Source organism: Trachypithecus francoisi, unplaced genomic scaffold, assembly GCF_009764315.1.
Source record: "Trachypithecus francoisi isolate TF-2019V2 unplaced genomic scaffold, Tfra_2.0 Lachesis_group17, whole genome shotgun sequence".
NCBI classification, from domain to species: domain Eukaryota; kingdom Metazoa; phylum Chordata; class Mammalia; order Primates; family Cercopithecidae; genus Trachypithecus; species Trachypithecus francoisi.
The window spans coordinates 108,260,535-108,288,404 of record NW_022681462.1 but is presented as its reverse complement, the minus strand read 5'-3'; the positions used below and the strand labels follow the sequence as shown (position 1 = coordinate 108,288,404).

Below are 27,870 nucleotides of genomic sequence, written 5' to 3'. Positions count from 1 at the left end.
CGCAGGACCGCCCCCGCAGGCGCACAGCAGCCGATTGCGCACGCGTGGCTCCAGCCCGCGCTGCCCTGGCGGCGTTGGTGCGGGACTGCGCCGGCGCGCGGGGCGAGAGGCTGGCAGTGCGCATGCGCCGCGTCGGCGTGCGGAACGTCGCGGTCTGTTGGCGCTTTTGCGCGCGGAAAGATGGCGGAACAGGCTACGAAGTCCGTTCTGTTTGTGTGTCTGGGTAAGAGGGCGCCGACTTACTCATGTTCTGACGTCCCCCGCGAGGGTTGGATCGGGCTTGGGCCCTGTGGATTATGCCGCCGGGCTGGGAACAATGAGGGGGAGGAGGCCAGGGACTGGGAGGGCTAGGGTGTTCCAGGAGTGTCTCGCAGCGCCCCTGTTCCCCATCCGCCCCGTGCACCGGCCCAGCCTGCCCTGTACACCTGGGTCCGCTCGCACCTGCCATATATCCGGGGCTTTTGGCATTTGCAGCCACAGCCCCTACAAGCCAAGCTTCGTTCTTTGCGCCTACTAGAATCCCTCTCGTTCTCCTCCAATGGGCCCAGGTAGGCCTGGAGTTGTCGGACTAATGTGGTCTCTTAGGGGCCTCCGAAGTCCTATGACAAGATTGTTTTGCTTGCTGGTTTCCTTAGGCCGTGCTTAGGTATGGATCTGAGCTAAACGGAGATGAAGTTTTACGGTTTCGGGTTTCTTGATTGTAAAAGCCAAGCCAAGGAGACCTGGAGGTCCCTGTATAACTTTGCCCATGAAAAATAAAAGTGTATTTTATTAATGGCTTTTAGGAACTTTCCAGCTTAAAATATTTTCACTCCTGGAATTTCAACACTTAGCTTACCTTACTTCAAACATAATTTACTTTCCGTTAGGTTTTCAGGGATCTTCCTTCGGTGTAGTACTACAAGGTTATATTCCTCGGTGCCTCCACCCTGAGAGGAAGGCCTAAATTGTCAGTAGTCCAGTTACTTAAAACCTTCTGTGAGTTTGCATTTCCTGCAGAGTAAAATTTCTGTTTCTTTTTACAGACTCCTCACTTTATCTCCTGTACCTTTTCCTGCTCACACTCTCGGGACACTGGCTTACAGAATCTTTCGTTACTCTGTAGCGCTTCACATGCTTACTGAGCCTCCATGGCTGGGTGCCCATTATGAATTTTGCCTGGAACGTCTTTTTATTTTATAAAGTCAAACCCAAATATTTCCTCCTTTGCTTTCCCAGACCATGAGTTGCTTCTTGTGATTGCTTATCGACATACTTTATTACACAAATTTTACTATAATTATTTGATAGTCTGTTGAAATCCCAGCTAAGTTTAATTTTCTTGAGGGCAATAACTGTGGCTTATTTTTCATTTTGTTTCCAGCTTTAGGACAATATATGATAAACGCTGACTAGGTTTTGTAGAAGTTAATTTCTGTGAAAGAAGAATTGGAAGGCTCACCTTGTTTCACATTGGTAGTGGGCATCATTTAATTTTTAAGACTTATTGAAGGCTGAATGTAATCAACAAGTTTATTAAACAGTAGTTTGGTTAAGGATGGTTACCAAATACTATTTCATTCCCTTGTATATTTCTGGTTAGTATTGTCGACTATGCTGGTATAAGGTATCATGATTGCTGTTCATGGGGAGTTGGACCCTTGCATATGCAGTAGTCCCACTTTAGCTGTAGGTGGTACATTCCAAGACTCTCCAGTGGATCCTGAAACCGTGGGTAGTACCAGACCCAACTGCTGTCAATTGGAACATGTGTCTGCTCATTTCTTCCACCGGCAAATGTAATGCCGTTTCCACCTTAACTAAGCACTTACAATGTGGTCGCAACTTTCGCAGTTTGAGGCGAGACGACAAACTGTCAGGAATTTCTTTTTCCTTGTTTACATTTTCATGGATAGAAGATTTGTTCGTACCGTAGATCTTAGTAACCTCAGTATAAGATTTTTTTTCTTTCCATAAGAAGTCAAAAACTTTCACCTTTTTACTTAAAGGTAGTGCTTATGGTCTCTCTGCCGTATCTGAATTGCTAGCTTCACTACTCTTACGCTTTGGGACCATTATTAGTAAACTAAGGGTGACTTGAACTCAGGCACTGTGATAGCATATCACAATGGATCTGATAAGCAAGAGGGCAATAGGTGGATAGACAGCATGGATACGCTGGACAAAGGCATGATTCACTTCTGGGGCAGGACAGAATGGGATGGCATGAGAATTTATCCTGCTACTCAGAACAGTGCACAATTTAAAACTTAGGAATTATTTGTTTGTGGAATTCTTCATTTAATATTTTCCAACTGAAACTGACCACGGGGTAACCATGGAAAGCAAAGCCTTGTAAAAGGGGGTCTACTGTATTTCAGTACAATTCAATGATTTGTTATTGTTGTTGTTGTTGAGCATCTACTATATGACATGCACTCCTCTAAGTGGTAGGGATATATGGAGTGGTGAACACAACAGACAAAAATCCCAGCGTCTCTGGAGCTCACCTTCTCTCAGTCACCAGCCAGTATTAATTGATGCGCTCAATCGGTTGGTGTGAAGCATTAAGAAAAATAGAGCAGAAAAGGGGAATGAGAGTGGAGTGCAGTTTTGAGTGGGGTGGTCAGGGAAGGCCCCATCTGATAGATGACCTTTGAGTAAAGACTTGAAGGAGGTGAGGAAGCAAGCCTAGGATATTTTGGAGAAGCATCCTGAACCCAGAGGAAAGCAGGTAAAGGTTTTGAAGGGAGAATACTGGCCATGGTCATGAACCACAGGGAAGCCACAGTGGCTGGGCCTGGTGGCTGGATACCTTTTCTCAGTTGGCATTCCTCATCTATACTGGAAGATTTAGCAGATAATTTGAGTGACTGTTTTCTCAGTGCTTCCATTGTAGATGTATAGGGAGTAGTTAATTCCTTATATACACTGGTCCTTTAGGGCAGGAGTTTGCAAATTCTTTGTGTAAAGAACCAGATTATAATTATTTTAGATTTGCTTCACATGCCATACAGAAAGGGTGTAGCACAAAGTACCCATGCATGTGGTGAACCTGGCTGTGTTCTAGTGGATCTTCATTTATGGACATCACAGTTGGATGGAACTCTGTATAATTTTCACATGTCACAAGATAATGCTACTTTTGGATTTTTTCCAACTACCCAACCATGTAAAAATTATTCTTACCACTGTGGGCTGTACACAAAGGTGGACCATGAGCCAATTTACAGACCCATGTTTTATATCCAGATCTTGGGAGGCCATGTGAAGACTTGGGCTTACTCTGAATAAACATTGGAAGGTTTTGAGCAGAGGTGGGAAATGATCAAATTTAAGTTTAAAAAGAAGAGTTTCAGCTGTTGTTTTGAGATTAAACTGGAGGTGGAGCATGCCCTTACTGGTTGGGTGGTGAGTAGTTGCATTCTGAGGGAATTTAAGCGGTAAATGGCATTTTATTTGGTAGCTGTATAGAGGACAGTTACAGTTGTATGCTTTTGAAATGTAAAAAGTTTTATTCCTTCAAAGCATTCATTTGGACCCTTTTGAGACTGAAGTGTAGAAAAGCATCAGAGGTTTTTCACCGGGGAAGCTAATGATGGGAAATAATTGAGCTGCCTTACTACAGCCCAATTATGAAGGGTGCTTTATGTTTTTGTAAGATAGAGACTTACCAGTGAAGATGATGCAGGAGCCATGACCCAGCCAGCATGGTTGGTGGAGATAGCACATGTTGGTGGAGTCACTTTACTTCTGGGCTACACCCATACTGGGTGCCGGGTCTCTTACCAGGTATAGCAGACACAGCCCTACGCTCCCAGAGCCTACCTGTTGCCTTTTATGAGTCTCCATCCTTGAATTGAAAATGCTGAAGAAAGGTATAAAATAGTCTGCCTAATTTGGAAAAGACAAACTTGATACTTTACAGATTGAAACAGTTTTTAAAGGCATTTGAGGTTGGAATGTTCTGTTTTTAGAACTTGTTCTGTAGGTGAAGTACATGCAATGTTTCACTGAAGACCAGGGTGCTCCATTTTTTCATGACACAATTTGGTGGCATCAACTTTCGAAATCAACAGGGCAAACTACTACTAGCCTTCAGGACAGTTAATAATGCAAGTTTTCATATTGTTGTGGGGAAAGTGAGCTGTTATTTTACAGTTAATGATAATTATTTGTAAACGTGTGGGGCTAGTCTTTATTATTATATTTTTAGATGCTGAGATATTAGGCATCTGTTGTTGTACAGTTCCAAAATAATAGTAAGTGTCTTAATTTAGAAATACAATGTTTGCTGTTAAAAATATTCCCAGGGTATATGGTGACAAGTAAAAGAGTTACACACCCATGGGAAGCCTTTCAGTAATTAAAATAGTGCTGATGACAATACCTGTTTAAAAAACTAAACCAAATTTAGAATGTCGAAAGGAACAACTTCACAACACAAAGTGGCATAGAGAGGGCATTCAAGGCTAATTTGTTGTCTTTCCCTTTATGGTTTGTAGGTAAGATTTTTTACTGCTGTGGAAACTACAGTCTTCTGTGAGAAAAAATTACATAATGTGCTTAGGTCTTACAATGTAGAAACTGAAGGCTGTATAGTAAGGCAATGAGCTGGTTATCTGAATTAGGGAATTAGCTGTGTTTTACAACACTAGAAGATCCTCATTGTACTTGTTTGTCATAAACAGAAACCCTAGTAATGACAAAGAGTCAACTCTTATTTAGTGCTGTCTGTTCTCACAGTTCTTCTTTTTCTTGTCTGTTTCCTAAATTCAGTTCCTAATGTTTGGACTCAGTATGGTGCTTTGGCATTAAGGATCCTGGAAGGCCTCAGAGCAGCCCCAGAAGCAAGGTCATAGAAACCGTCATTTATCTTCCCCAACGCAGATCATAGAAACTAGAACTCTCCCGCAGAGCAAGCCGCAAAACCTACAAAGGTCACTCTCTCCCTTCTGCCTTCTCTTGAAGACCCCATTCCAGAGGGGCCCTGCCTCATTCCTGGGGGAGGAAATGCTGTGGCCCTGCAGGTTTTCCCTCCTCAGTCCACTACCATTGGATCATTTCTTTTTGTCCAGTTCCGTTTCTACATGGTTGTGCATTGGTCATCTAAGCATCATAACCATTTCCCTGGGTCTTTGGGTCTTCGTTTCTGAAGGCTTCCATGTCACATAAAACTGATTAGATTTGTTATGTTTTTTCTCTTGTTAACCTGTCTTTTGTTACAGGAGTATCTTCCATGACCTTTATGATGGTTGAGGAACGCTGCCACACCTTTCCACTCTGACACTGTCTTGTATTTGCTCCTCCATAGGAACCTCTTACAAGGTCTCTCCAATTCAGTAATGTGCTCTTCCAGCGTTTCCTTAGCCCTGCCAGTAATTTTGGTAACTTGTAGGAAGGGTCTATGTCTTAAACAACTTTCTGTCTTCAGATTAGGGCACAGTGCTTGGCACATAGAGTGGGCATACAAAATATGTTTGTTGAATAAGTCATATTACCCTTTTCCATAGGACTTTCTATTTCTCCTCATAGTGGCTACGCGAAGTCCAAGTCTTGGCCCAGTGTTTTAGGCCTCCTGTATACCAGCCCATCAGTTTCCAGACACTGGCTGGCTGTATCTGAAGCATCGCAGCCTCACCTGCTTAGTGCCACAATCTCCCTGAGTTAAATGCCTTTCCCTTCCTCTGTCCATTAAGATCCTGATCATCCTTTAAATATCATCTCTAATCTTTCTTTTTTCTGGTAGGAAATTTTCTTACGTCTTGTTTTTGCTTTGTAGCATCGTTCTTTTTCTGTGCTACTGTAGTATATTGCTTATTAGTATTCATTTTCTCACTTTTATTATAGCCAACTGTGCACCTCCCATAAGTACATTGCTTGTATATGGTAGATCTGTTTGGGGATGAGATCTTATGTCTTTTTCCTCTGGGTAGTGAATTTGGCCCTTATCTTACCTCCTGGGAGGTAACCTCTAAATGCCTTGGAGTTTTCTAGGAGTGATGGGAGTATCTTAGTTATTGAAGGTGGCCCCCATAGTATATATGCTGATGAGATGACTCAGGGTGGGGGCTTTGAGCCACATGTGGGAGGGAGCCTGGAGATTGAGTTCAGCTGAATAGCCAGTGATTGAACCCATTGTGTCTCCCTCCAAAAACCCCAGTAAAACCTCGGAGCACCATGGCTCTGAGGAGCTTCCTGGGTTGCTCTTTGAATATTGCCCCATGTTGATGACAGGAGGGGAAGGTGTCCCGGGGGACAGTGGAGCTGCCTGTCAGGAAACCTCCCAGAGTGTGCCCTGTGGGTCACTTGCTTTGGCTGGTTTTATTTTTTGTTTTCGTTTTTGTTTTTGTTACTGTTATTATAATGAAACTGTAATGGTAAGTGTTCTGCTTTCCTGAGTTTGGGGAGTAATTCTGGGGAATTATCAAACCTGAGGGAGCCCTGGGGAACCTGGATTTCTCACTTGCTGTCTGAAGTAGGGGTGGCCCTCGTGTCGGCATCATGGTCTGGAGAGTGGGGTCCCTGACCTTGGGCTGCTGATGCCTGGATCTGTGCCCCTGGGCTTCGCATGTGATCGCTCAGTGAATGTCGGTGTTGAATCGCTGTTTATGCTTAAATGCATGTTTGTGTGTTTGTGTGTTTATGTGTTGTTTTGTGAAACAATAGTCATCCTTATGTGTGATATACTTGAAAATACATAGTTTACCCTTGAACCACAGGGGTTTGAACTTCGAGGGATTTATTCAAGTAATTTTTTTAACCAAGCACAGATGGAAAATACCTTGTTGTCTGAATGAAAACCCGTCTATCTGGAGGGCTGACTTTTCCTATCCTTGGACTCCAAATCCACAGGGGCCACCTGTGGGGCCTGAGCATGCAGGTTTTGGTATACTGGGTCGGCGCGGGAGGGTGTCCTGAACCAGCTCCCTGAGTCTGCTGAGGGACAGACCACTGTATTTTATTTTTATTCTGTTGTATTTCATTTTAAAATAAGCTGGTTGCAACCCACTTCATTTTCATGATTCGCTCCTGGATCTTTAGTAGCAGCTCTTTAAACAGTAATTTTGGTTGAAATTGTTACTCTGATATATTTGTCATGAGTACTTGGCCGGTTGGTGTCAAGTCACTGAACTGGAGCCTGATGGGCTGTTCTCCAGCAGGGTCTACCCTCACTGGTTGGACAAAGGCGTCAGAGGATAGTGTTGGTGGCCTTTATTTTTCCTGAGGGGTAGCACAGCCCCTGCGTGTCAGGTATGTGAAGAGGGGGAACTGGTGTGTGCCCTTCCATCCAACCTAACCCTCTGTTTCCCCAACCCCCCCTTTTTTTAAAGGTAACATTTGTCGATCACCCATTGCAGAAGCAGTTTTCAGGAAACTTGTAACTGATCAAAACATCTCAGAGAATGTAAGTACCATTCATTATCTTAAAGAGGCCAACCTGAACTCTTCTGGGCAGGAAATTGCCAAAAAAAAATTCCGTGTTTCTTCCCCTGCAGTGGAGGGTAGACAGCGCGGCGACCTCCCGGTATGAGATAGGGAACGCCCCTGACTACCGAGGGCAGAACTGCATGAAGAGGCACGGCATTCCCATGAGCCACGTTGCCCGGCAGGTACCGTCCTTGGACTTGAAGATGTGTGTTTTGTGTTTCAGTGGGTCATTGACAGCGGTGCTGTTTCTGACTGGAACGTGGGCCGGTCCCCAGACCCAAGAGCTGTGAGCTGCCTAAGAAATCATGGCATTCACACAGCCCATAAAGCAAGACAGGTAGACAAGCTCTTGTTCCATTTCTAATATGTAGAGTCCGGTAACCTGAGAAGTAGTGAAGGGATTAACCAGACTTGTATATTAATGAATGTGTTTATTTAGGGTGAGCTTAACCAGCTACAGTGTGTCCATTTTGTCACTTCTGGATGCACAGTGTTGAAAGACTTGCATGACTTTGGAATTTATTTATTAAAATGCACATAAAAGCTAGGTAATTTATAACAAGAGAGCCTGACTGCGAGCTGGGGCTGAGCGGTACTCTGTCTTCTGTTCCTTCCTGCATAATTTTTATTAAACATTTAGGCCATAGTAATTATCCTGCCTATATTGCAAGTTTGTTGCTAGAATTAAGTTATATAATACATACAAAAATATTTTTTCAACTGTAAAGTGGCTTAGTAATATAGGGTAATACCAACAACATTATGGACATATAATTATAGTGTGTTGTGCCACACTTCAAGTTTGGAGTCTAATAAAGTCACAATCAAATTCTGCAATTTCAGTTAAAGATAACCTTGTCTTTGTATTATAAATTAGAAGCTAAAGTTGATTTTTCTAAGAGTTCTTTGTTTAAATGAAGTACTCTGGGACTGACCTTTTCTGAAATGGAATTGTCATTGGTCAGGTGATTAAACATTTTTATACTATTTATCCATCCTAATCTCTTCAGGCCTTTGCATACCTTGCCAGTTTCTACTGCCAATTGTTGAAAATAGATTTATTTGGAGCAGTCCTTCAGAATATGAGCACTCATACTTTGAAGTTTTATGTTTTTAAGGTCAGTTTTTTTTATACACTAAGTGTGTAATAAGAGTGGATGCAAATGAAGTATTTTAAAGACATATTAGGAACTTTTTTAAAGAACAGTTTTAGAAGCAGTATTTGCACATGTTTCTTGCTTTTTTTTTTCCTGTTTCTTTTAAGAAATTTTTAAGGTATGTTTTATGAATCAGTATCACATCAGATCTTTGTTTACAAGTTCTTTTCCTTTACTAATGTCACAGTTTGTGTGATAACTATTGTACATTTCTTAAAATCTCAATTTTCTCAGTGCCTTTCAACCTGTGTTTAATAAATGAAATGTTTTTAGGGTGCTTATTTTTAACTCTTACAGTTAGTCTTTTAGAATACGTGAGCTTCCTGCCCAGTTAGTTCAAAGGAGATTTTTTTACTTTATTATACATTATGTTCTCTTTTCGGTAAACTTTTCATTGACTTGTGTACACAGATTGTGAGTGCAACCCTGAGGTCCCATAATAGCCCCTCCCCACTCCTCCAGAAATCCCCACAAAAAATTGGTTGTACTTTTTAACTTCATAGAAGTAGAATTATAGTACATGCTGTTGTCTGTCAGCTTTTTTTGCTTGTGAGAATCTCCGTGTTGATTGTGGCAATATAATTGTCATTGCCGGATACGGTATCATTTCACAGTTTGTCTGCTGTCCTCCTGGTGGGGGTCGGGGGGTTTCTAGTTTGGGGCTACTGCAGATAGTGCTGCTGTGGTAACGGTGTGCACCTGCTGTGTTCTGTTGGAGTCATGCCCAGCAGACACCGTGTAGTGGGGTACACATCCTCATGAAACAGATTGGGGATGTTCCCTCTTTTTCTTCTCTAAAAAAAGTTTATTGAAGATTGATAGTGTTTCTGCTTATCATTTGAAAAATTTGTCTAATGGGTTGTCTTTTTGTTGTCTATTACTTTCTCTGGCAGTCTTTCAGTTTTTCTTTCGGAATTTGGTTTTCAGCAGTTTCGGTGTGGTAGACTAGATATGATCCTTGACGTTGTGACTTGATGCTTTTCATCAATTTTGGAAAATCCCAGGCTGTTATCTTTTCGTATTGTACTTCTCTTTCTCTTTTCTCCTGAGAGTCACCTTACGTGTATATTGAACATATATTTCTAACACTCTTCTATTTTCTATCCTTTTCACTCTCTTCTTCAGTCTGATATTTTCTGCTGACCTGTTTTCTGATATACAAATCTTTCTGCCATTTTCAAACAGTATCAAGATTGTCTGTTATTTACTTAATTCTTTAAGTTTCATTTTTTTTTTTTTTGTAGATTCTATTTTTCTGGTGAAATTCTACATCTTGCTCTGTGTTTTCTTGAACATACTATCACAAGTGCTTTAAATACCGTGGCAACTCTGATTATCTGATTTTCTGATTATCTGGACCATTTGTGAATCTGCTTTCCTTTTCTGTTTTTTTCTCTTTGTTTTGTTGCTTGTGTATCTTTGTCCGTTTGTGCTGCTCTAAGAGTACCTGAGACTGGGTAATTTACAACGAACAGAGATTTATTTCCTATAGTTCCAGAGGCTGTGAAGTCCAAGGGGCTCATGGGGCTGTGAGGTCCTTCTTGCTGCCTGATCCTGTGGTAGAAGGTGAAGGAGTCGAGAGTGTCCCAGAGTGAGTGAGAGCAAGAACTAGAAAAACAAGAGGAGGAAAACAGGAGAGAGAGAGGACCCATCAGTGTCAGGAGCCCACTCCCAAGCTAGTAGCATTGATCAAGATCCTCCCTCTCACTGTTGTTGCATTGGGGATGAAGTTTCCAGCACAGGAACTTTGGGGGACACATCCAAACCATAACATAGGATTTAAATAATTGTAAAGAGTTAAAGAGTTCTGCTACTGAACTGTTTGAGATCCCTGTTCTGAGGCCTTGTCATTGCTCAGTTTTAGCGGGAAGAGAAGTGGCAAGTGGCAGGAGTCTGCAGGTTGGGGACTGCACCTTTTTTTGAGGTACCTATTTTATGAACAGTGTTTATTGGAACACGGCCAGACTTGTTCATTCACCTGTAGTGTGTGGCTGCTTTTGTGCGAGAGCCTCAGAGCTAGAGCGGCCTCGTGGCCCCCAAAGCCTGATGGTCACTAGAGCATTGGTTTTGTATATGGGGTTTCTAGTTGTTTTTAGTAATAGGGATGATTTGCCACAAGCTGTTTCATTTATAGCTGCAAGTGGAAATCCTTTACTGTGCATTTGTTACATAAGTTATAGCTGTTTCTTTCCTTTCTCAATTATTGTAACATCTAAAAATTATGTAACGATTACTAAGTCTTTTTTTATGAAAAATTTACAATTAGTTCAGAATTTGAAACAAGTTTAGTATTAAATCTTAGGGCATTTCTCACATAACTAATTTGGAGAAATAATACTGTTCAGGCTTGGTGGCTCACACTTATAATCCTAATAACACTTTGAGAGGCTCAACATTGCTTGAGCCTAGGAGGTCAAGAGCAGCCTGGGCAGTATAGTGAGACCCATCTCTACAAAAATTTAAAAAATTAGCTGGGTGCTATGACATGTGCCTGTAGTCCCAGCTATTTGGGAGGCTGAGGTAGGAAGATGGCTTGAACTCAAGAAGTTGAGGCTGCAGTGAGCTATGGTCTCACCACTGCACCCCAGCGTTGGTGACAGTGAGACCTTTTCTCTAAAAACAAAAAAGAAAAAAAAATTCAGTATTGTACTTATTCTCAATTTTGAAATAAGTCAGTGCCATGGGAGTGTTGACGAAATACAGTCCTTTCTAGTTTCTGGAAGTGCATGCTAAAAGCCGAAGTTTCTCATTTTTCAGAAAAACAAGTTATATTAGGAAAGTTACACTTTGCGCCTTTGTTCCGCAGTATGTATGTTTATGTTTCTTATTCTGCCATTATTTATAGTAGTTGAAATTCACAAAATAATCTTTTTATTTATATTTTAAGTAGGTATATTTATAGATTATATCAGAAAACAATGATAAGCTTTCAGGTTACAATCAGTAGAAATACTGGGTGGCAGGCCAGGCGCGGTGGCTCAAGCCTGTAATCCCAGCACTTTGGGAGGCCGAGACGGGCGGATCGCGAGGACAGGAGATCGAGACCTTCCTGGCTAACACGGTGAAACCCCGTCTCTACTAAAAATACAAAAACTAGCCGGGTGAGATGGCGGGCGCCTGTAGTCCCAGCTACTCGGGAGGCTGAGGCAGGAGAATGGCGTGAACCCAGGAGGCGGAGCTTGCAGTGAGCTGAGATCCGGCCACTGCACTCCAGTCCGGGCAACAGAGCGAGACTCCGCCTCAAAAAAAAAAAAAAAAAAAAAGAAATACTGGGTGGCATTTTCTTCTGTGTCAGGTTTAAATTATGAATATTCGATCAAAATAAAGGAGGACTGTCGGTTATGACTCCTGTGTCTCTTTCTTAGTGACCACCTCTGACCACCCAACTTAATACTTCTCCTTCTCCCTGCCCCAGACCTGTGTGTATCTCCTCTCTGCTTTATTTCCTCCGGGGCATCTGTGCCTCCTGTGTGTTGCCTGCCCCGTGTAGAAGGGCAGCTCCACCAGACACGGCTCTATCCGCTTAGCTTGGTGTGTGTCACTGGGCCCCGGATGTTCAGTGCTTGTGGAATGAGAAATAGAGTAGAATAATGAAGGGGATTAAATATGTGATATTTTAGTATGTTGACTGTTATACATTGTTACTAAGAAATTGAAGCTGATGTATAAACGTTGTGTCTACACATTATACTATTTTATGATTATTGTATGGAACTTTATAATACAAAATTTCTTTGCAGTACAGTTTTGAGAAGTAGGTTAACTCTGTTCTAACTTAAAAGTATCCTAAAAATTATTTAATTAAATTGTTAGTGAATAACAGGCTCAAATATAGCAGTTTTGTTTTCTTTTAGTATATCTTTGCATCCTCTAGGCTTAAATGGTATAAACACTGTATTTTGACTTCTTATTCAATTTTAGATTACCAAAGAAGATTTTGCCACGTTTGATTATATACTATGTATGGATGAAAGCAATCTGAGGTAATCCTGTTTTTGAAGAATATGTCTGTTCAACTCTCAGTTCAGTAATGGGCCAAGTAATTTGTTGTCCAGATTTACTTTTTCTATATTAAAGGTTTAATAGTTATGGTCACCATATGTAAAATTATTTATTTAGAGCAGCAAAAAACCTTAGTAATCTAGAATTGTCCCTTAGGTATTTTCAAGGAAATACACCTTAGAAAAGGGAAAGTCCAGTTATTAATAGCATGATTTAATTGGAAAACTAGCTTGACTGTGATAGTTTTGTTATCAGGCACATTGTTCTGCATGAGAGCGATTTTGTTATTTTTGCTGTAATGATTCCTGGACAGGGCAGTGTTTTATTGATTCTCAGGCCAAAGCTCTGCAACTGTAGGTTCCTATTATTACCCCATCTTGTGAAAGAAGGACGTGAGAAACGGTAATGTTAGGTTGTGTCCCCAAGTTCACACAGCTAACATGTGGTAGATGTGGTGGGATTTAAGCCTAGGCTCAGTGAGGCAGGGCCCTGCTGTCCTGCCTCAGTCACCACTCTCTTGACCTGCCCCAGTCCTCTACTTAGGGCGTCGCTGGGAACTAATCATAATTTAATGTCACTCCAGGATTCTGACTTACATCACTACTTTTTCATAAATAGTACTTGTTTTTGATGAAGATAAACTATTTGTGTTTTTAATTACTTTTGTACAAATGAACAGATAGGGATGCACCAGTTTTAATTACTTTTTATTAATCGGGACCTTCATTAAAATGTATGCATTTTTAAATTTTATTTTTCAGTCCTTATTCTGTTCTCATTGTTTTCACTGACACCATAGCTTATAGGTATCGTAAAAACACCTTTTTAGGAGACCCCATTTGCTTTGATCGGCGCTGAGCACTGTGTTTCTTTGTGTGTGGGGGGCAAGCGGAGTTCCTGCAGCCTCACGTTTGCATGTGCTCTTCCTCTGCCTGGAAGCTCCGTCTTGCTGCTTGGGCCATTCGGCTCCTATTTGCCTTTTGTGGGTCAGCTGAAATTCATTTCTTTGTAGAGGTATTCCGCTACCCTGTCACTAGGCCAGATTGTGCATTAGACTTAGGCCTGCCCGCAGTTCTCGTCCCTGCGCCTACTCCTGAGCTGCTGTAAAACTTCACGCACGGGGCTCTTGGCTGTTCCATTCCCACATAAAGCACATGCCTGACTCATCGACTCATCTGCCGTAGGTGCTCAGTCGAATGTGTTAAATAAATGGAGGCACTTAGTTCAGTTTGCCTTTTTCTTTTGTAGCAATGTGAAAGCTAAAGGTGGAAGTCTAGAGTGAAGCTGAGTTTTCAGCTTGGGCAGAGGCTTGAGGAGTAAAAGAAGGAAGAGTAATTAAGGAGTGGGTCATGCTGTGGGAAGTGCTGTCAAGACACTTGAGGATGGAATTAGTAGCCCTCTGTTTTGGAACTGGTTCAGATGGTGTTTTGGGTTCCTTTCTGTCACCTTTGTTTTATCTCTGAAACTTGATTGATTGTCTCAAAATATATTTCGTGGGAGAAAATATAATTATTGTATATTTTGTATAACAGAATCAGTGAGAATAAGCTGCTGTCGCAAACTCTCTTGCCTAGAGAGAGGGCAGTGGCATACAGCTGCAGAAGGGGCCACACGGGCCTGCTGAGTGTTCTGTTTCATTTCAAATTAGGTCAGCCTGTCTTGATTTCAATATGGATGTTTCATAAGACCCTAGCAGATGTCCCTGTTTAACTTGAAACCATAGATCAGAAAACTAAGTTCATGTTTCAATTTTACAGAGATTTGAATAGAAAAAGTAATCAAGTTAAAACCTGCAAAGCTAAAATTGAACTACTTGGGAGCTATGATCCACAAAAACAACTTATTATTGAAGATCCCTATTATGTAAGTACAGTTCACGTTTTAGGGCTAATATGATGACCCACCTCGTCTGTATCCTGCAGTATTAAATAACAGAGTAGATTGTGTTAAGGATGTTCTTGTTATGCAGGTTTTGCCATTTTCTTCTTTTCCTGTCCATTTAGGGGAATGATTCTGACTTTGAGACGGTGTACCAGCAATGTGTCAGGTGCTGCAGAGCGTTCTTGGAGAAGGCCCACTGAGGCAGGTTCATGCCCTGCTGTGGCCAGCCTGACTAGACCCCACCCTGAGGTCCTGCATTCTCAGTCAGTGTGTAATCATGTTCCAGAGCCCAAAGGCCTAGCTCTTTGTTCAGTTGACTTACTGTTTCTTACCTTAAAAAATATTGTAGATGGAAATCAGTTATGTTTGGCAGAAGAATCAATAAAATTATTTGATTCTGACAGTTTATGGGGTATATTAAGCATTCTTAGACTAGTTGAACATCTCACTTTGCCCCAATTACAAAAATAGTAGAACAAGCAACATAAAACATAATGAAGGAAAACCTCACTTGAAGGCCCAGGTCAGCATCTGAGCCCGCTGAGACTTAGTCAGTCAAGTCTACCTCTTCAGTAGGTTTGTGTGGATGGCCTGATGGAGGGCAGGTGCCCTCTGCTCCCTGTGCTACCTCTCTCTTCCCCAGGGCCTTTTATGGATTGACAGTAGCCCTCTCCATAGGAGCTCACAGTCTAGATTAGAAGTGTTTTAATTTATACACACCCATAGTGCACACTTGTATATTGAAAAGATAGGGAAGAGAGAAACATTTATGGAAACAGTCGTTAGCACCTTCAATACTTCATGATTTTTGTCGAGTTTACTTCATGAGGTCAGCTCATTGGCTCCCATCTGAACCACTTTGCCTCTGAAACTTAATTATATCCAGAAAGAAGGACGCTTGTATGCTAGTCTAACTATGGTCAGTTGAGGAATATGACTATTTTTATATGCACATGTAACCCAAATGTCCAATATAAATTGGCTTATTTTTAAAAATTTTAAAAGTTGGGAAAAGCTTTATTATTTGGCATGCTTAAATATTAAGTATTCTTCATCAGCATTTAATAAGTGTATATAGGCAGATATAGGTAATTTCTGTGTATTCTGAGATAATGTCGAAATCATGAATATTTCAAAATAAACTGGGGAGTTATAAAAATACAACTAGAGATATAAATCTGGTGTCTGCCTGTTTTTTTTATTGACAAGGAAGCATTTGAAAACATTGTTTTGTCCTTTTTACATGATCTATGATGTTATGTGTGCATGTTTTATCTTCAGGATGAGAAAGTAAAATGATGAAAATAAGCACATTACTGCCGCATATCATAATGTCTAGTTTCTGAAAGAAGTTTGAGGTCCTTCAGCTGGAAATGTCCTTGCCTAATACCATCCTCTGGACATGTTGCCTCTACGCTGTGCCCTCCTGTGCAGTGACGCACAGCTGCCTGGCCAGAACATCTGCACTCCTGACCAGTATCGTCAGGGTCCCAGGCAGTGCCAGGGGGAGGAGACATGTTTGATCCTTGACTCACTGGTGCCTGGAGGATGAGCTGCTGCCAGATGAGAGTGAGTAGTTTCCCCACTGTATCATGTGGAAGTGCCACGCTGTCTTCATAGGAAGAAAGTTTGCAAACTCAGTGAGTCTTGCTCTTGTTGGAATTACTCAGACATACGGAAAACTTAGGGGATTAAATATTAATAGATTGGATATTTGAACATGATATCCTTAAAACTTAAAAAATTGGGAAGAAAAGGTCAAGTAATGAGCTGTAATTAGAAAACAGGATTAAATAAGAAGACTTCAAAAGTTACACCCTGTTCTCTTCATTCAGTAATGGCTTTTAATTATCTCAAAGTCAAAATTTCTTACTCTTCTATTCCTTTATGTTTGGAAATAAAATCCTATAGTTTTTCTTTAATGTTTATAAATACACATCCTCAAACAAATCCTAGGACTCTTGACTATTCTGTCCTTATGGCTACACCCAGACAATACCATCTGCCGACAAGGGCTCATATGAATGGAGAAACATTGCTTTCTGAATTCAGCTTTTTAAATTGGATCCAGTTAGATCTGTTTAAAATATATCTACATGTAACATTTTGAGACTGCTTAGAAGTCTTAAGGTTCCTCCTAGTTTTGCATTTTCATGATTACAAAATCGCTTGGGAAATAATGGATACAACCTTATTTGGAGTATTTCCCAGCAAATCAGGGCCTATCTGAAGAAATTATGTCACCAATATATACTAGCCTCTACTTTAAAAAAATGCTAATTATCCCTTAGAGAAATTCTTAGGCTTCAAGTTTTCATTTGTTTATGACTTTTATATTCTGTGACCTTTTGCCAGTGTCATGGTCTCAGTAAATCTGAAGTCACGAATTCCCAACAGTGAACCTGTTAGAGAGGTAGAGAGTCACTTTGAAGACTAGTCATTATAACAAACACTTCATTTATTACTTGTGTTTATTTACAGTATTTACATATTGCACAATAGCTGGAATACTATTTTACATTTATTATACAAAGGACCGACAGAATTAGCCACAGATTTACACTCCACTGTTCCTAAAACATGACCAAAATTTTAATTTTTCATGCCATTCTGAGTAATACTCTGAGAATTTAACAGTGAAAGTAATACGGAATATTAAATTATGTTATATGAAAATATACTTTAAGATTCTGCTTACGTTTCTAAAGAAACATTTTTTGTGATTTCACCTAATCAAGAAAATGAAATATTCTCTGTGTTTTATAGCACTACACATCAAACGTGGAGCATTCCTTTTGTGGTTGTTTTTAAAATAAGAGTGACAGATATCACTGTCAATACACTGATTTATCGAATATGTATCTGCAAACAGTGTCAACAACATACAAAACTCAAAGGACTTATGGAAGAGTCTGTCTGCAAAAATAAATCTTTTGTCCATGAGGGGATGTGTATAAAGATAGTTGTGTTTCCCTGTTGGTTTCCAAGGCACTTCTCGTGGCCCCTGGTGTGCTGCTCCTGTACAGTCTGCTCACTGCTGAAAACAAATACATTGCGTTTGATGTGACTATCCACACTTCTTCCTGTGAATTCCAGAAGACCTGTCACTTCAGTTAGGGGATACAACATGTGTATAAACATAGGCAGTCTCAGAGTGCGTCTGTATGTCTCTGTGTTCCAAAAAGTGTAGTCTCTTGTATTTTGAAAAATAACTTCTTTGTGCACTTACTACATGGCTGCGATGCTAAAGCAATGAAAGTCATCACAGATACATGTGGATGCTTATTAAAGCTTGAAGAAGAGTGCTTAGTCTTACATGTGCTATCAGAATCCTCAGTAGTCCAGGCCACAGGGATTTACCTGGCAGTTCTGCAACCTCAGTGTTCACAGAGTTGGTAAAGCTAATAATCAAGATTAGACAGTTGTTTCTAGCATTCTTTGTTGGAATAACTAAACCATTGGTATTCTGTTTATTTTTAAAAGAATGATAAACTTCAAGGTTACTAAGATAAGGCTGCATTTGGGAGAGTGCACTGGGCACTCACTACTCAGAACTCCTTTTCTTTGACCATATTCCAGAGCTCAGGCTTCTGACTGACCTGGAATTCCCACAGTGAAGGGCGTCTGTGACTGTTAGGGAGGGTAGGTGGGGACATTGTTCTCTTTGGCCTCAAGAGGTCTATTAATGAGCTTCAGAATGCGGCAAATGGATTTGCTCTGAGATGAGGGCAGAGCCTTCCTGCTAAACACCTGCTTTTCTCAGGCTCTGGGCCTTTCTTTACAAAGACAAGGTCATGGTTTGCAGTCTTGCCCTGCCGTCCTTGTGTGTCAGGACAGAAGTGCGTGTGGCAGGTTGTTAAGCAGCAGAACCGGGACTGCAGAGCCTTCCTGATGCCACACCGTCGCACTAGTGTGGGCACCCTGGGATGCCTGCCCTGCCCTCTGGTGTCTCACTGAGGTCTGCAAAGCACAGAGAGACCCCGGACTGTATCTACACTGTGGTGACTAGCCAGGTAACAGTTTGCTGTTGCCGTTTAAAACTTTTGGAATTTGAAGAAAGTATCTTTAAAAAAATAGAAGTTGGCCGGGCGCGGTGGCTCAAGCCTGTAATCCCAGCACTTTGGGAGGCCGAGACGGGCGGATCACGAGGTCAGGAGATCGAGACCATCCTGGCTAACACGGTGAAACCCCGTCTCTGCTAAAAATACAAAAACTAGCCGGGCGAGGTGGCGGGCGCCTGTAGTCCCAGCTACTCAGGAGGCTGAGGCAGGAGAATGGCGGGAACCCGGGAGGCGGAGCTTGCAGTGAGCTGAGATCCAGCCCCTGCACTCCAGCCCGGGCGACAGAGCGAGACTCCATCTCAAAATAAATAAATAAATAAATAAAAATAGAAGTTATGAAATTATAGTTAAGAGGGTATCAGTGTTTTAAGCTATACCTGTGTCTTGGCCAAAATGAACCCAGTTACAGCTGTGACACCTGTGGCTGTCAAGCAGGTGGCCTTTTGGGAACAGAAGCTTGCGAGCCTGGGCCTTGCCCTGTTACCTTTACCTGCATCTCATCGTCAGTCAGGCTCTGATGTGGTTGTCCGGTGATGGGGAGAGTGATGTAAAGGGTGCTGGAGACTATCGAGGGGATTCCGCCACAGCTTTTCTGCGGGGCATCACTGTGGCATTTGCGAAGCATGAAGTGCCGTGCAGAGACCCATCCAGGAGCCTGAGTCCCACTGAAATGACCACGTTCTTCAGTGTAACTGCAGCTGCCTCCAGCAGCAGCCAGCAGAGGGGAGGCAGGGGTTGGCTAATGGACATGTAGACAGAGTAGCTCTTCGAGTGGCTAAAACAGTGGGGAACTGGCTCTCCTCACTTGTAAGTAAGTGGAAAATTTCCAAGGATGTCCCTGGCTCATCTCTGGGAACAATGGGATTTAATTATAAAGAAATACCTTCAAAAAAAAATCTCATCTCCCCTGGCATATCACCTTGGGTGACAGGAATATACATCTGTTCACTGATTTAAAGAGAAGAAAGTCCGTGTGACATACAGGCAGTGGATAAGCAGCTCGAGAGAACTGGAAAGAGGAGGGACCTGGGGGGACATTACTACACAGCACTTCCCAGCTTTGCCTGGCATTGAAACCTTCACTATCTCCAAAGAAAAAGTGCAGTGAAACTGTGCAAAACGCAGCCTCAACCCGCCATTACCCACCGGCCTGCCTCCCCCAGTGCCATTCCTCTCATTAGCAGCAGTTTCTTCTACTGGGAAAGATGCTTCCTGCTGCTGTTGGGGTCGTGCACGCAACCTTTCTGCTGCTGCTACCTAAATATTCATAAGCACTGCTTCTCCGTAGAGAGCACATCTGTATAGGAAAGAGCACTACCCTACCCTCATCCATTTTACATGAGACAAACTCGAGTAACCACTAGAAAAATATTCCCTTTTCATGAATGTGCTCTGAACAGCTATCAATGGGCAGGAAGCCTGTCTGTCTTGTGCTGGTGCAGCCAGCATCTGGCAGTGCCCACACACACAAGATATGTAGTAAGTATAAAGTTGGTGAAATTACAGTGGCATCCTGCTGTCTAACGTGACTGAATTCTGTGGCATTTGTGTCAGGAAAATAAAACCTTACCCTTCAAAACATCCGCTGATGGTTGGTGTTACATGTTGCATATCAGCCCTCGAGGGGCCCAGGTACAAAGTTCAGTTCATAAATGTGTTATGCATTTATGTTTTTACTATTAGAGGCTATGAAAAAAAAAAAACCATTGATAGAAACATTTAAAGAGGATAGCTGTTCTTTATGAGCTTTTTGTCATGATAGACTACAACTCAAACATTTACCAGATGTGATCATTTGAATTTACATGGACAATGTTGGTCATCTACTCAACTTGTGAGTGTTAATGAATGAATGTCTCAAAGTAAACAGGGTCAGTTTTAGTCTGTTCCTGGCTCATGCACTCAGTCATATGCTGAAACTGGCTGATTTGCTGTGTTTCAGAGCAGGACCCACTCAGTGCCCATGTGCCATGCGGTGAGCAGTTAACAACAGCTGCCTGGGCAGTGTAGACAGGCCAGTAGGGCGGCTTTCAGCACTGAGATAAGTGTTGGACCATCTCTACTTAGAATACGGCTACCTCAGGCAAAGAATGAGTGTTCCTAAACTCCCATGAAGTTTTCATGTCCCAAGCAGGATTCCCGTCTTTGGTATGCGCTCCAGTGCGCTTCTGTCCAGGCTTACCTTATCCTCCATGCAAACTGGACTGACAGCCAGCCGGGTAAGAAGCCTGGCACATCTTTTATAGTCTATGGTGAAAATAAATCACAGACCCTTGTCAGTTACTTAAAAAACAAATAAATCACTTTTTTTTGCAAGTATATCAGCTACTAAAGCCATTTATTTCTTTAAATATCTGAATTCCCTGGAAGCAATACGGAGTCTAATCTGCAGGCATGGGTTCTAAGTTGTTGACTTAATAATTTATGGTACTTCAAGGGCTTAAGCTTCAATGGCAGAAGTGGGATGATGTAAGTGGGGCTGCGGAGGGAGGAGGGACAGACACGCAGACTGCACGGCTGAGCTGGCTGCCCATTGCTTCTCTCAGAAATAACTTCATTTTGCTTCCTACGTGACAATCCTTCCATACCCTTGTGCTACTTTTGGGTCATGTGCAGGCTGAATCCCAACTTGAGTTGACCATGGGACAAAGCCTTCTGCCTGTAAATTCTAAAGAAAGTGGGTCAAAAGTCAGCAGAGCAGAGGCCTGGAGTGGATGGCGAGCGGAAGCAATGTGCCCATTTCTAAGCGGAGACTGATACTCCTTGGTATCGTACACAGCCTCCCATTCCACTATTCTGGCCATGCTGCCTGTGGAAATTGAGAAGGTGTAGTGGTCATGGCCATAAGGGAAAATATGTCCTCAGGGTGAAGATCTATGGAAAGCTGAAATTGTTTGTAAATTATTACAGTTTATTTCTGAAGAATAGAAAAATCCTATTAAAAGGAAGAATTTATACCCAACTGAAAATCTGAGTTGAACGGGTAGACTGACAATGATAAATGTATACAATATGTTAGATAAGTAGCCAGCTCTACTTCCAAAAATATACCTCCTAAATATTTATGGCACATATTGTTAGGCATTTTTCAAACAGAAAATGTTTTTCATAGGGAAAAAGCATGCCCAAACAGTGGCCCTGGGTCATCTGAACGCCTGGCTTTCTCTTTCACAAGCAGCATCATGCCTTTTAGAATGTAGTTTTCCTAAACAGATTCCACATCATGAATGCAGTGGATTGTGTGATTTCAGTGGCTGATCTAATCAATGAATTGTAAAGACTTCCACTTGTGTCATGTCCAGGGTCCCAGCTGACCACATCCTGCTTAACCCAGGTGTTTTCAGCAATGTCTTGCTAACCTTCATGTGCAGACCAATCATCTGGGGATCTTACTAAAATGCAGACTTTGTTCAACAAGTCTAGATGGGACTTACTTCTGCTTTCCCAGCAAGCTCCCCATAGGACCACACTTTGAGAAGATACTAAGTTCCTTCAGGTCTGATATTCCAGGATCCCAAGGACTTTCTTTTATACAGCCTAATGCAGTAAAAAAGTGGTCCAACTTCAGCTCTCCAGTTCTTTATGGGCTAAGAAAAGGCAGAAAGCAACAAAGTAGCCTCCCATCTTAAGGCACAGATCTCTCAGCCTTCTCCCTCTCCATGGCCCAGGCTGAGCTGTGATCAGGAGCTTAGTATCACAAAGCCGAGCTGCTGTGAGCAAAAGGAGGTATCGAATGGGGGCGCAGCTTGATGCCCTGGAAAAAGGCCTGCAGAGTCAACCATGAGATCTGTGCCTTATCTTTGCTGATATCTGACAGCGCAAAAGCAATTCCTTATCCATAAATGAAGAGATGAGATTGAATGACTCAGAGGTCACTTCCAAATTTGGAATCTGTGATCCTATTACTGTAAGGAAATATGTAATTAAAATATATGCACATCAAAACAATACAAATGATAAAATTTTCTGGCCCCAAGAGCCACATTAATGATTCCCAAACAGGTGATTACATTCCAAAAGAAGAAAACAGTACTAGTGTGCCAGGTCCACATGGAGGGGTGGGGCCCAGCACCAAGAATATGAAAACGAAACTCTTCAGGAAGTGTGTGCTGCTGGCCTTGGCGTGAGGATGGTGTCGCTAAAGCCATGGTCAGAGGGGCCTAGGCTGCGTTCCATGTGTCTTCGTGCTGTTGGTGCGAATGCTAAGCATGCATGTGCCTCAGCCTTGTCCAAAACGTGCTGGTGGTACTACTTCAGTGGGCTAAGCTTCATTGGCATGCACCTGGCTCACAGAAGAAGCCCTATAAATGATGGTTATTATTATTTGAAGTAATTTTGCTGCCTAAACAAAGAAAAGCACTTATTCTTTGTGTACACTGGCTTTTTGTTTGTTTTTGGAGGGGGAAGGCAGGACAGCAAGTCTGGTCTGCTGCCTGGTCCGGCTGGAGAGCCCTGATGACAGCAGTTAGCAGGATGCCTAGTGTCTCTGCGTGACTTTTCTGTAAGCCTTAAATGAAATGAAAGTTGGAGTCTGAATTTTAAAAAAATGGGTTAGGGCCCTATCACTGTAGCTAATAAGGTTTCAGTGAAGAGAACAAGGAGCTACTTTTGGAGAAATAAAATGTTTTGTTATGAATGAATAGCCAGAAGCAGGTTAGGAAGACTGAAAATAAACAGGAGAGAAAGCTACTGCTGAGAGCTAGGTTGATAAGGGCAGCTCTGCATTTCTGAAGGAGTGATGGAACCAGCCAGAGAAACAGTTTTGAAATCACAATGAAATTCTTGGGTGATGAGGTTATAATTACTGATGGGAGGAAAAAGTCTGCTCAGAGCAGTGGTGATGATCCAGGTCAATCTGATTCTTGGAGTCATTTTAGCAACTCATTCTTAACATCTGTTTGACTGCCATAGTCGAGTATGCACAAACATGGGCATTGGAGGAGAATTAACAACAGAAGGAGAATCGGAGTTCAGCCCATCCCAAGAGCCTATTATTCCAGTGACTGTAAATAATTTCCAGTTTGGCGTTAGCTGATGCAGAAGTTAGTTATCTTCTGCAGTGGTCTGGCCATCTTGGCCCCTAACTCCATAGTGAGGAAGGAATAGGCAAATTTGAGCTAAGAAGGCAGGGGCCTATATGAGGAAATGGAAAGAGGTGGGAACCGCTGCCTGCACTGCGCTTGCATTTTGTAAAAATTCAATGCTGTTACTTACATGCAGGAATGGTGCAGTCTCTGGTGTTGTGATAAAGTCTATGGAAGTGTTTGCTGCACTTTGGACTAAAATAAAGAGGGCCTGGAACATGGAAGAAGAAACAGATCATGAAGACTCACAGGTGCAAAGGAACTCTGGGAGAGGTGAGGAACGAGGAGGAAACTTACCTGTAAGGTGTTTTAGAAACTTGTCCTTCATCCTCAGATCTCGAGGAACAATTTCTGTTTCAGGGAAAATAAAGTAGTATATTACCTGAAGGAAGCATTTTTTAAAAATGTGATCTTAAGTGAACGTTGAAGAAAATTAGAAACTCCACATTAGCCAAGTTGCTTTACACAAAATAAAAAAGGCTGGGGCCCTGGATTGCAACACACGACAGTGAAGAAGACTCAGTCAGTATCAGGGACATTTACTTTCCTTGAAATAACAGTAACTACTCCTGAAACTCCAGGGTTATGTCTGCTCTCTACCCCATGGGATGCAGACAGAGACCACGAAGTGACAGAGGTAAGAAAACTTTTTTTCTTTTAAACATTTAACTTCTAGTGAATAAGTCACTTTTAGGCACTTTAATTTTGAGGACCTTGGGAATCAAATCCCACATTTCAAAGTTTTTAGAGAACCCTTGACCCTTCAAACAAAAATGGGTTATAGAATATTAATTTTTCTAGATAAATATTTAGAATAAGGATTAAAAGACCACGTTTCAGTGAGGTGTAAATTAGTGGGAATATGCATTAACCTGGTTTGTAGGGTAAGAATCCTAGGGAAAGACTCAGTAAGGCAAACTTCTACCACCAGGGTTCTCCGCAGACAGTGGGTGGGGAGAACCCTGCGGGTGTTCTTGAGTTCAGCTTTGTTTTGCGTGTTTACAACCCTCTCCATCTTCACTGCCCCGTTCAGGGCTCCTGGCTGAGCCCCGACTGTGTGTGAAGTCAGGCCCTCTGAAGAGGAGCATTGGCATCCCTCGCTGGGCATCCCCCTAGTGAGAGTCTTCATTCATTCCTAACTTGACGCGGCCGGGGTGAAACGGACCTTATCATATTTGACCTGATTGTGTCACAAAAGCATTAGAAGCTTTCATGCTTTCCTGGGAAATTCCCCGTGGGCCACCACTCTGGGCAGGGCCACGAAGGAGCCTGGATGCTTCCTTCTCAGTTGGGAACGCTTTGCTGGAAATGCTTCCATTTCCAAAGTGACGGGTGACAGTTCCGTGCGGAAAGCACCAACCCGCACAGCAGCTCACACGCGCCAGGAGGAGACCGGGCGCTTCTCTGCCAGGCCTCATGCGCGGACCTATTGCTGCTATTTTCTTTTTCTTAAAAAAAAAAAAAAAAAAAAAAGGAATTCTGCTGTTCAATGGTCAAAATTGATGTCTCTTTTTGAAACGTGTTTCTCAAAGACAATTCTATTTCCCAGCAGCCCCGGCCCTCGGGCGCGCTCGGCCCCACTCACCCACTCGCTGCTCCGGCGAAGGCCCCAGCCCCGCCGCCTCCGCGCGGCCCAGGGCGCAGTCCCGCCCGAGGAGCTGCAGGCCCTTGTGCTCCGCCGAGTGGTGCTTCCGCAGCTCCTGGACGAGCTCCACCACCAGCCGCAGCAGCGCCTGCCCGTCCGCCGGCTCCCGGGGCTCCGCGCCCCCCCGGCCGCGCCCCGCCGCCCCCAGCACCAGCAGCAGCCCCAGGAGGAGGGGGCGCCCGGGTCCGCGCATCGTGCGCTCGGGGCCGCGGGGCTGGGAGACTCCGACACGCGCCGGGAGCTGGGCTCGCTGCGGGAGAAGGGGCGCGGGGGGCCGGAGAGAAAGTCAGCGGGGGAGGGGGACGGAGTGCGGGGCGGGGGGGAGGGGAGGCGGGAGGAGCCGCTGGCGCTGGACCCGGCCCTGCACCTCCGCGGACCCCGAGGAACAAGCCGGCAGGTGAGGGGGCCGCGGTCTCCTCGACGATCCCGCCCGAGGTCCCGCCCACGGGGAGCGACCGCCGCTGGTGCCGAAAGGAGCCCCCGGAACCCGCCCGCCCGCCCGGCCCCTCCTAACTTTCGCCCGAAAGGCCGCGTCCGCCGAGCGCGCTGCGCCTGGCGCGGGCACAACTTTCTTTCCCCTTCGGAAGCCGCGGGTGCCAGGCAGCTCCCGGCCGCGGGTGGACCTCGGAGGGGCCGCGCCCCCGCGCCCACCTCTCTCCAAGAACGCGGCGCCGCGCGCCGGCCCGGCGGCAGCGCTCAAGTTTCCAGCGTTGCCTTTGTGCGGTGGTCGCCGGCGGGCGCCGAGTCCCCGAAGCCCACGGAGGAGGCCGGGTGCGGACCCTCGCGATGGCCCCGGCCGCGCCACGTGCTGGAAGCCCCTCCGCCTCCGGGCGGCTGCGCCCGCCCGGACCTGCCCCGCGCCACCGCGGAGCCACCTGCGCGTCGGAGCCGGGTCGGTTACCTGGAGCCGCCGGAGTCGCCGCCGTCTGTGCGCACGTCTGTCCCCGCGCCCCGAGCTTCGCCACTACTCCATGCCCGGCGGGCGGAGCGCACGGGACGCGGGGACTCCGCCGCTCCGAGCGCTGGACCCGCGGCCGCCCTGGGGTGCGCCGGCTCCGACTCCCGCCTCGGACCTCGGGGCGCTTCTTATCCCCGCGCCCGCCGACGTCAGGCGGGTCCCCGAGGGCTCCGAGCGGGGCTTTAATTAGAAGCCGCTGAAGTGTTCGTACCCCCATGCGGATCTTCGTCAGTACCCCCGCCTCACCTCGCTCTCGCCTCCCCCCCGTCTCCCGCCCCCCTCCCAATCCGCCCCCGCCCCCGCCCTGTCCCCCCACCGCATCTCCACCGCGTCTCCCCCTCGCCCGCGCCCCGTCTCCCGCGCCCCTTTCCTCCCCACCTTCCCCGTCTCCCGTCTCCTCTCCTGCCCCACCTTCCCCCACTCCCCGTCTCCTCCTCTTCCCCCCTTTGTCCTCCCCCCGCCCCTCCCCCAGCCTGTTTCCCTCCGTTCCTGTCACTTGTGACAGGATGAGAAGAAACGCCTTTACCAGGAACTCGGTTCTGTTTTTGTCTAAATGTAGATCTTGGGCTATTAAAAAGGGAGCTGCCCGATTGCTTCGACTTTTAATAAGTCAATTAGAGTCCATCCGTTTTGGAGGGATCCGCTCTCGGGACCCCGAGGGGTCTGCCTCGCCCGAGCCCAGTCCCCAGGTTCGGGTCCCCAAGGCCGGGTCCCCGAAGCGGGGTGGCCAGGAGGCAGGAGGTGGGCGAGCGGGGCGGGCTTGCACCGCCTCCCCAGACCCCCCGCGACAGGACTAGCGAAGGTCCCTCCCCCGCAGGGACCGCGCCGCCTGCGCGCTCCTCTGCGCTGGACCCTCGGCCGGCAGGTACCTCGCGCCCCGGCAGGGAAAGCCCACAGGAGGGCACTTGCCTCCCGGGCTCGTCTTTAAGAAAGTTTGGCTCTTTGGCTGAAGCCCGGCACATCTGTGAAAGTTCAGCAATTTGCCTCTTTTGTTTTATTCTTGTAAAATGTATTATCCATCAGTTGCGCACTTTCCCATTCGATTGGTGCTTTCTGGGCAAGAGCTGGACGTCTTCCAAGTCCGCGATCTGGTTGGGAAAGGTGTTCTGAGCACAATCAGAGAGGCGGAGTGGGCGAGAATTAAAGGCCTGCACCAGGATCGCGGCAGCCGCGGGACCGCGGCGGGAAGGTGCTGGCCCAGGCGCACGTGCGCGCGGGCGGTGCGGGCTGGAGGCTGCGCGCCCCGGTCCCCTGAGCTCTCGGCGAGGCCCGGTCTGCGCCCGTCTCCGCGTCCTTTCTCTCCTCCTGCACCGGGTCTATTTCCTTAGGAGGAGAAAGTGTCCGGCAGAACTGGGCAAGGAGGCAACGTGGAGAGGGAAGATATGAAATATGCCTGTTCAGGACCCCGCCCCACGCCCTTGGGATGTGCGTTCTCTCCGCTCCCTTAAAAAACAGATGGTTTGATTTCACAGCGAGGCTTTTCTTCTTTTTCTTTTTGCAAGCAACATGACTGAAATGTGAACATTTCTGCTAAAATGCACTCAGAAAAAAAGTAAAATTTTATGTCAAACAGACCTTAGGCACTTCAAAGGAGGCATTTTTCCTTTCTCCCTTTCCCTTTAGACACTTGAGTTCCTCTGGCGAGAGCGACGCCTGGCGATGGAACCGGCCC

At 44.7% G+C, this 27,870-nt stretch overlaps 2 protein-coding genes across 7 annotated transcripts; one reads left to right on the top strand and one right to left on the bottom strand.

The window, feature by feature from the left end:
- Positions 1 to 62: 62 nt before the first annotated feature.
- Positions 63 to 15,627, top strand: ACP1 (acid phosphatase 1). Of its 5 annotated transcripts, none has more exons than XM_033176712.1 (6): positions 63 to 223; positions 7,314 to 7,387; positions 7,634 to 7,747; positions 12,489 to 12,550; positions 14,327 to 14,432; positions 14,573 to 15,627. In XM_033176712.1, the coding sequence occupies exons 1-6, from the start codon at positions 181 to 183 to the stop codon at positions 14,648 to 14,650; spliced, it is 477 nt and encodes a 158-aa protein (XP_033032603.1). In that variant the 5' UTR covers positions 63 to 180; the 3' UTR covers positions 14,651 to 15,627. The 5 variants fall into 5 exon arrangements, 4 of the variants coding, with proteins under 4 accessions (XP_033032603.1, XP_033032606.1, XP_033032605.1 ...); XR_004428606.1 differs by having other exon boundaries at positions 74 to 223; positions 7,479 to 7,747; positions 14,573 to 14,856; XM_033176715.1 differs by lacking the exon at positions 7,634 to 7,747 and adding an exon at positions 7,479 to 7,592 and having other exon boundaries at positions 76 to 223.
- Positions 15,628 to 16,903: 1,276 nt separating this feature from the next.
- On the bottom strand, positions 16,904 to 26,440 carry ALKAL2 (ALK and LTK ligand 2). Of its 2 annotated transcripts, none has more exons than XM_033176716.1 (6): positions 26,142 to 26,440; positions 25,181 to 25,490; positions 23,893 to 23,946; positions 23,726 to 23,806; positions 20,694 to 20,758; positions 16,904 to 17,487 (listed from the first exon to the last, which is right to left on the bottom strand). In XM_033176716.1, exons 2-6 carry the CDS (start codon positions 25,431 to 25,433, stop codon positions 17,482 to 17,484), a joined length of 459 nt encoding a protein of 152 aa, XP_033032607.1. In that variant the 5' UTR covers positions 25,434 to 25,490; positions 26,142 to 26,440; the 3' UTR covers positions 16,904 to 17,481. The 2 variants fall into 2 exon arrangements, with proteins under 2 accessions (XP_033032607.1, XP_033032608.1); XM_033176717.1 differs by having other exon boundaries at positions 16,904 to 17,484.
- Positions 26,441 to 27,870: the final 1,430 nt, after the last annotated feature.

Coding starts and splice junctions, on each gene's coding strand:
- ALKAL2 (XM_033176716.1), bottom strand. CDS start 25,433: ATGCGCGGACCCGGGCGCCCCCTCCTCCTGGGGCTGCTGCTGGTGCTG. Junction 23,807..23,892: donor GTTTCTAAAACACCTTACAG/GTAAGTTTCCTC, acceptor TCCATGTTCCAG/GCCCTCTTTATTTTAGTCCA. Junction 20,759..23,725: donor AGACTGCACCATTCCTGCAT/GTAAGTAACAGC, acceptor TTTTCACCATAG/ACTATAAAAGATGTGCCAGG.
- ACP1 (XM_033176712.1), top strand. CDS start 181: ATGGCGGAACAGGCTACGAAGTCCGTTCTGTTTGTGTGTCTGG. Junction 7,748..12,488: donor CAGCCCATAAAGCAAGACAG/GTAGACAAGCTC, acceptor ATTCAATTTTAG/ATTACCAAAGAAGATTTTGC. Junction 14,433..14,572: donor TTATTGAAGATCCCTATTAT/GTAAGTACAGTT, acceptor CTGTCCATTTAG/GGGAATGATTCTGACTTTGA.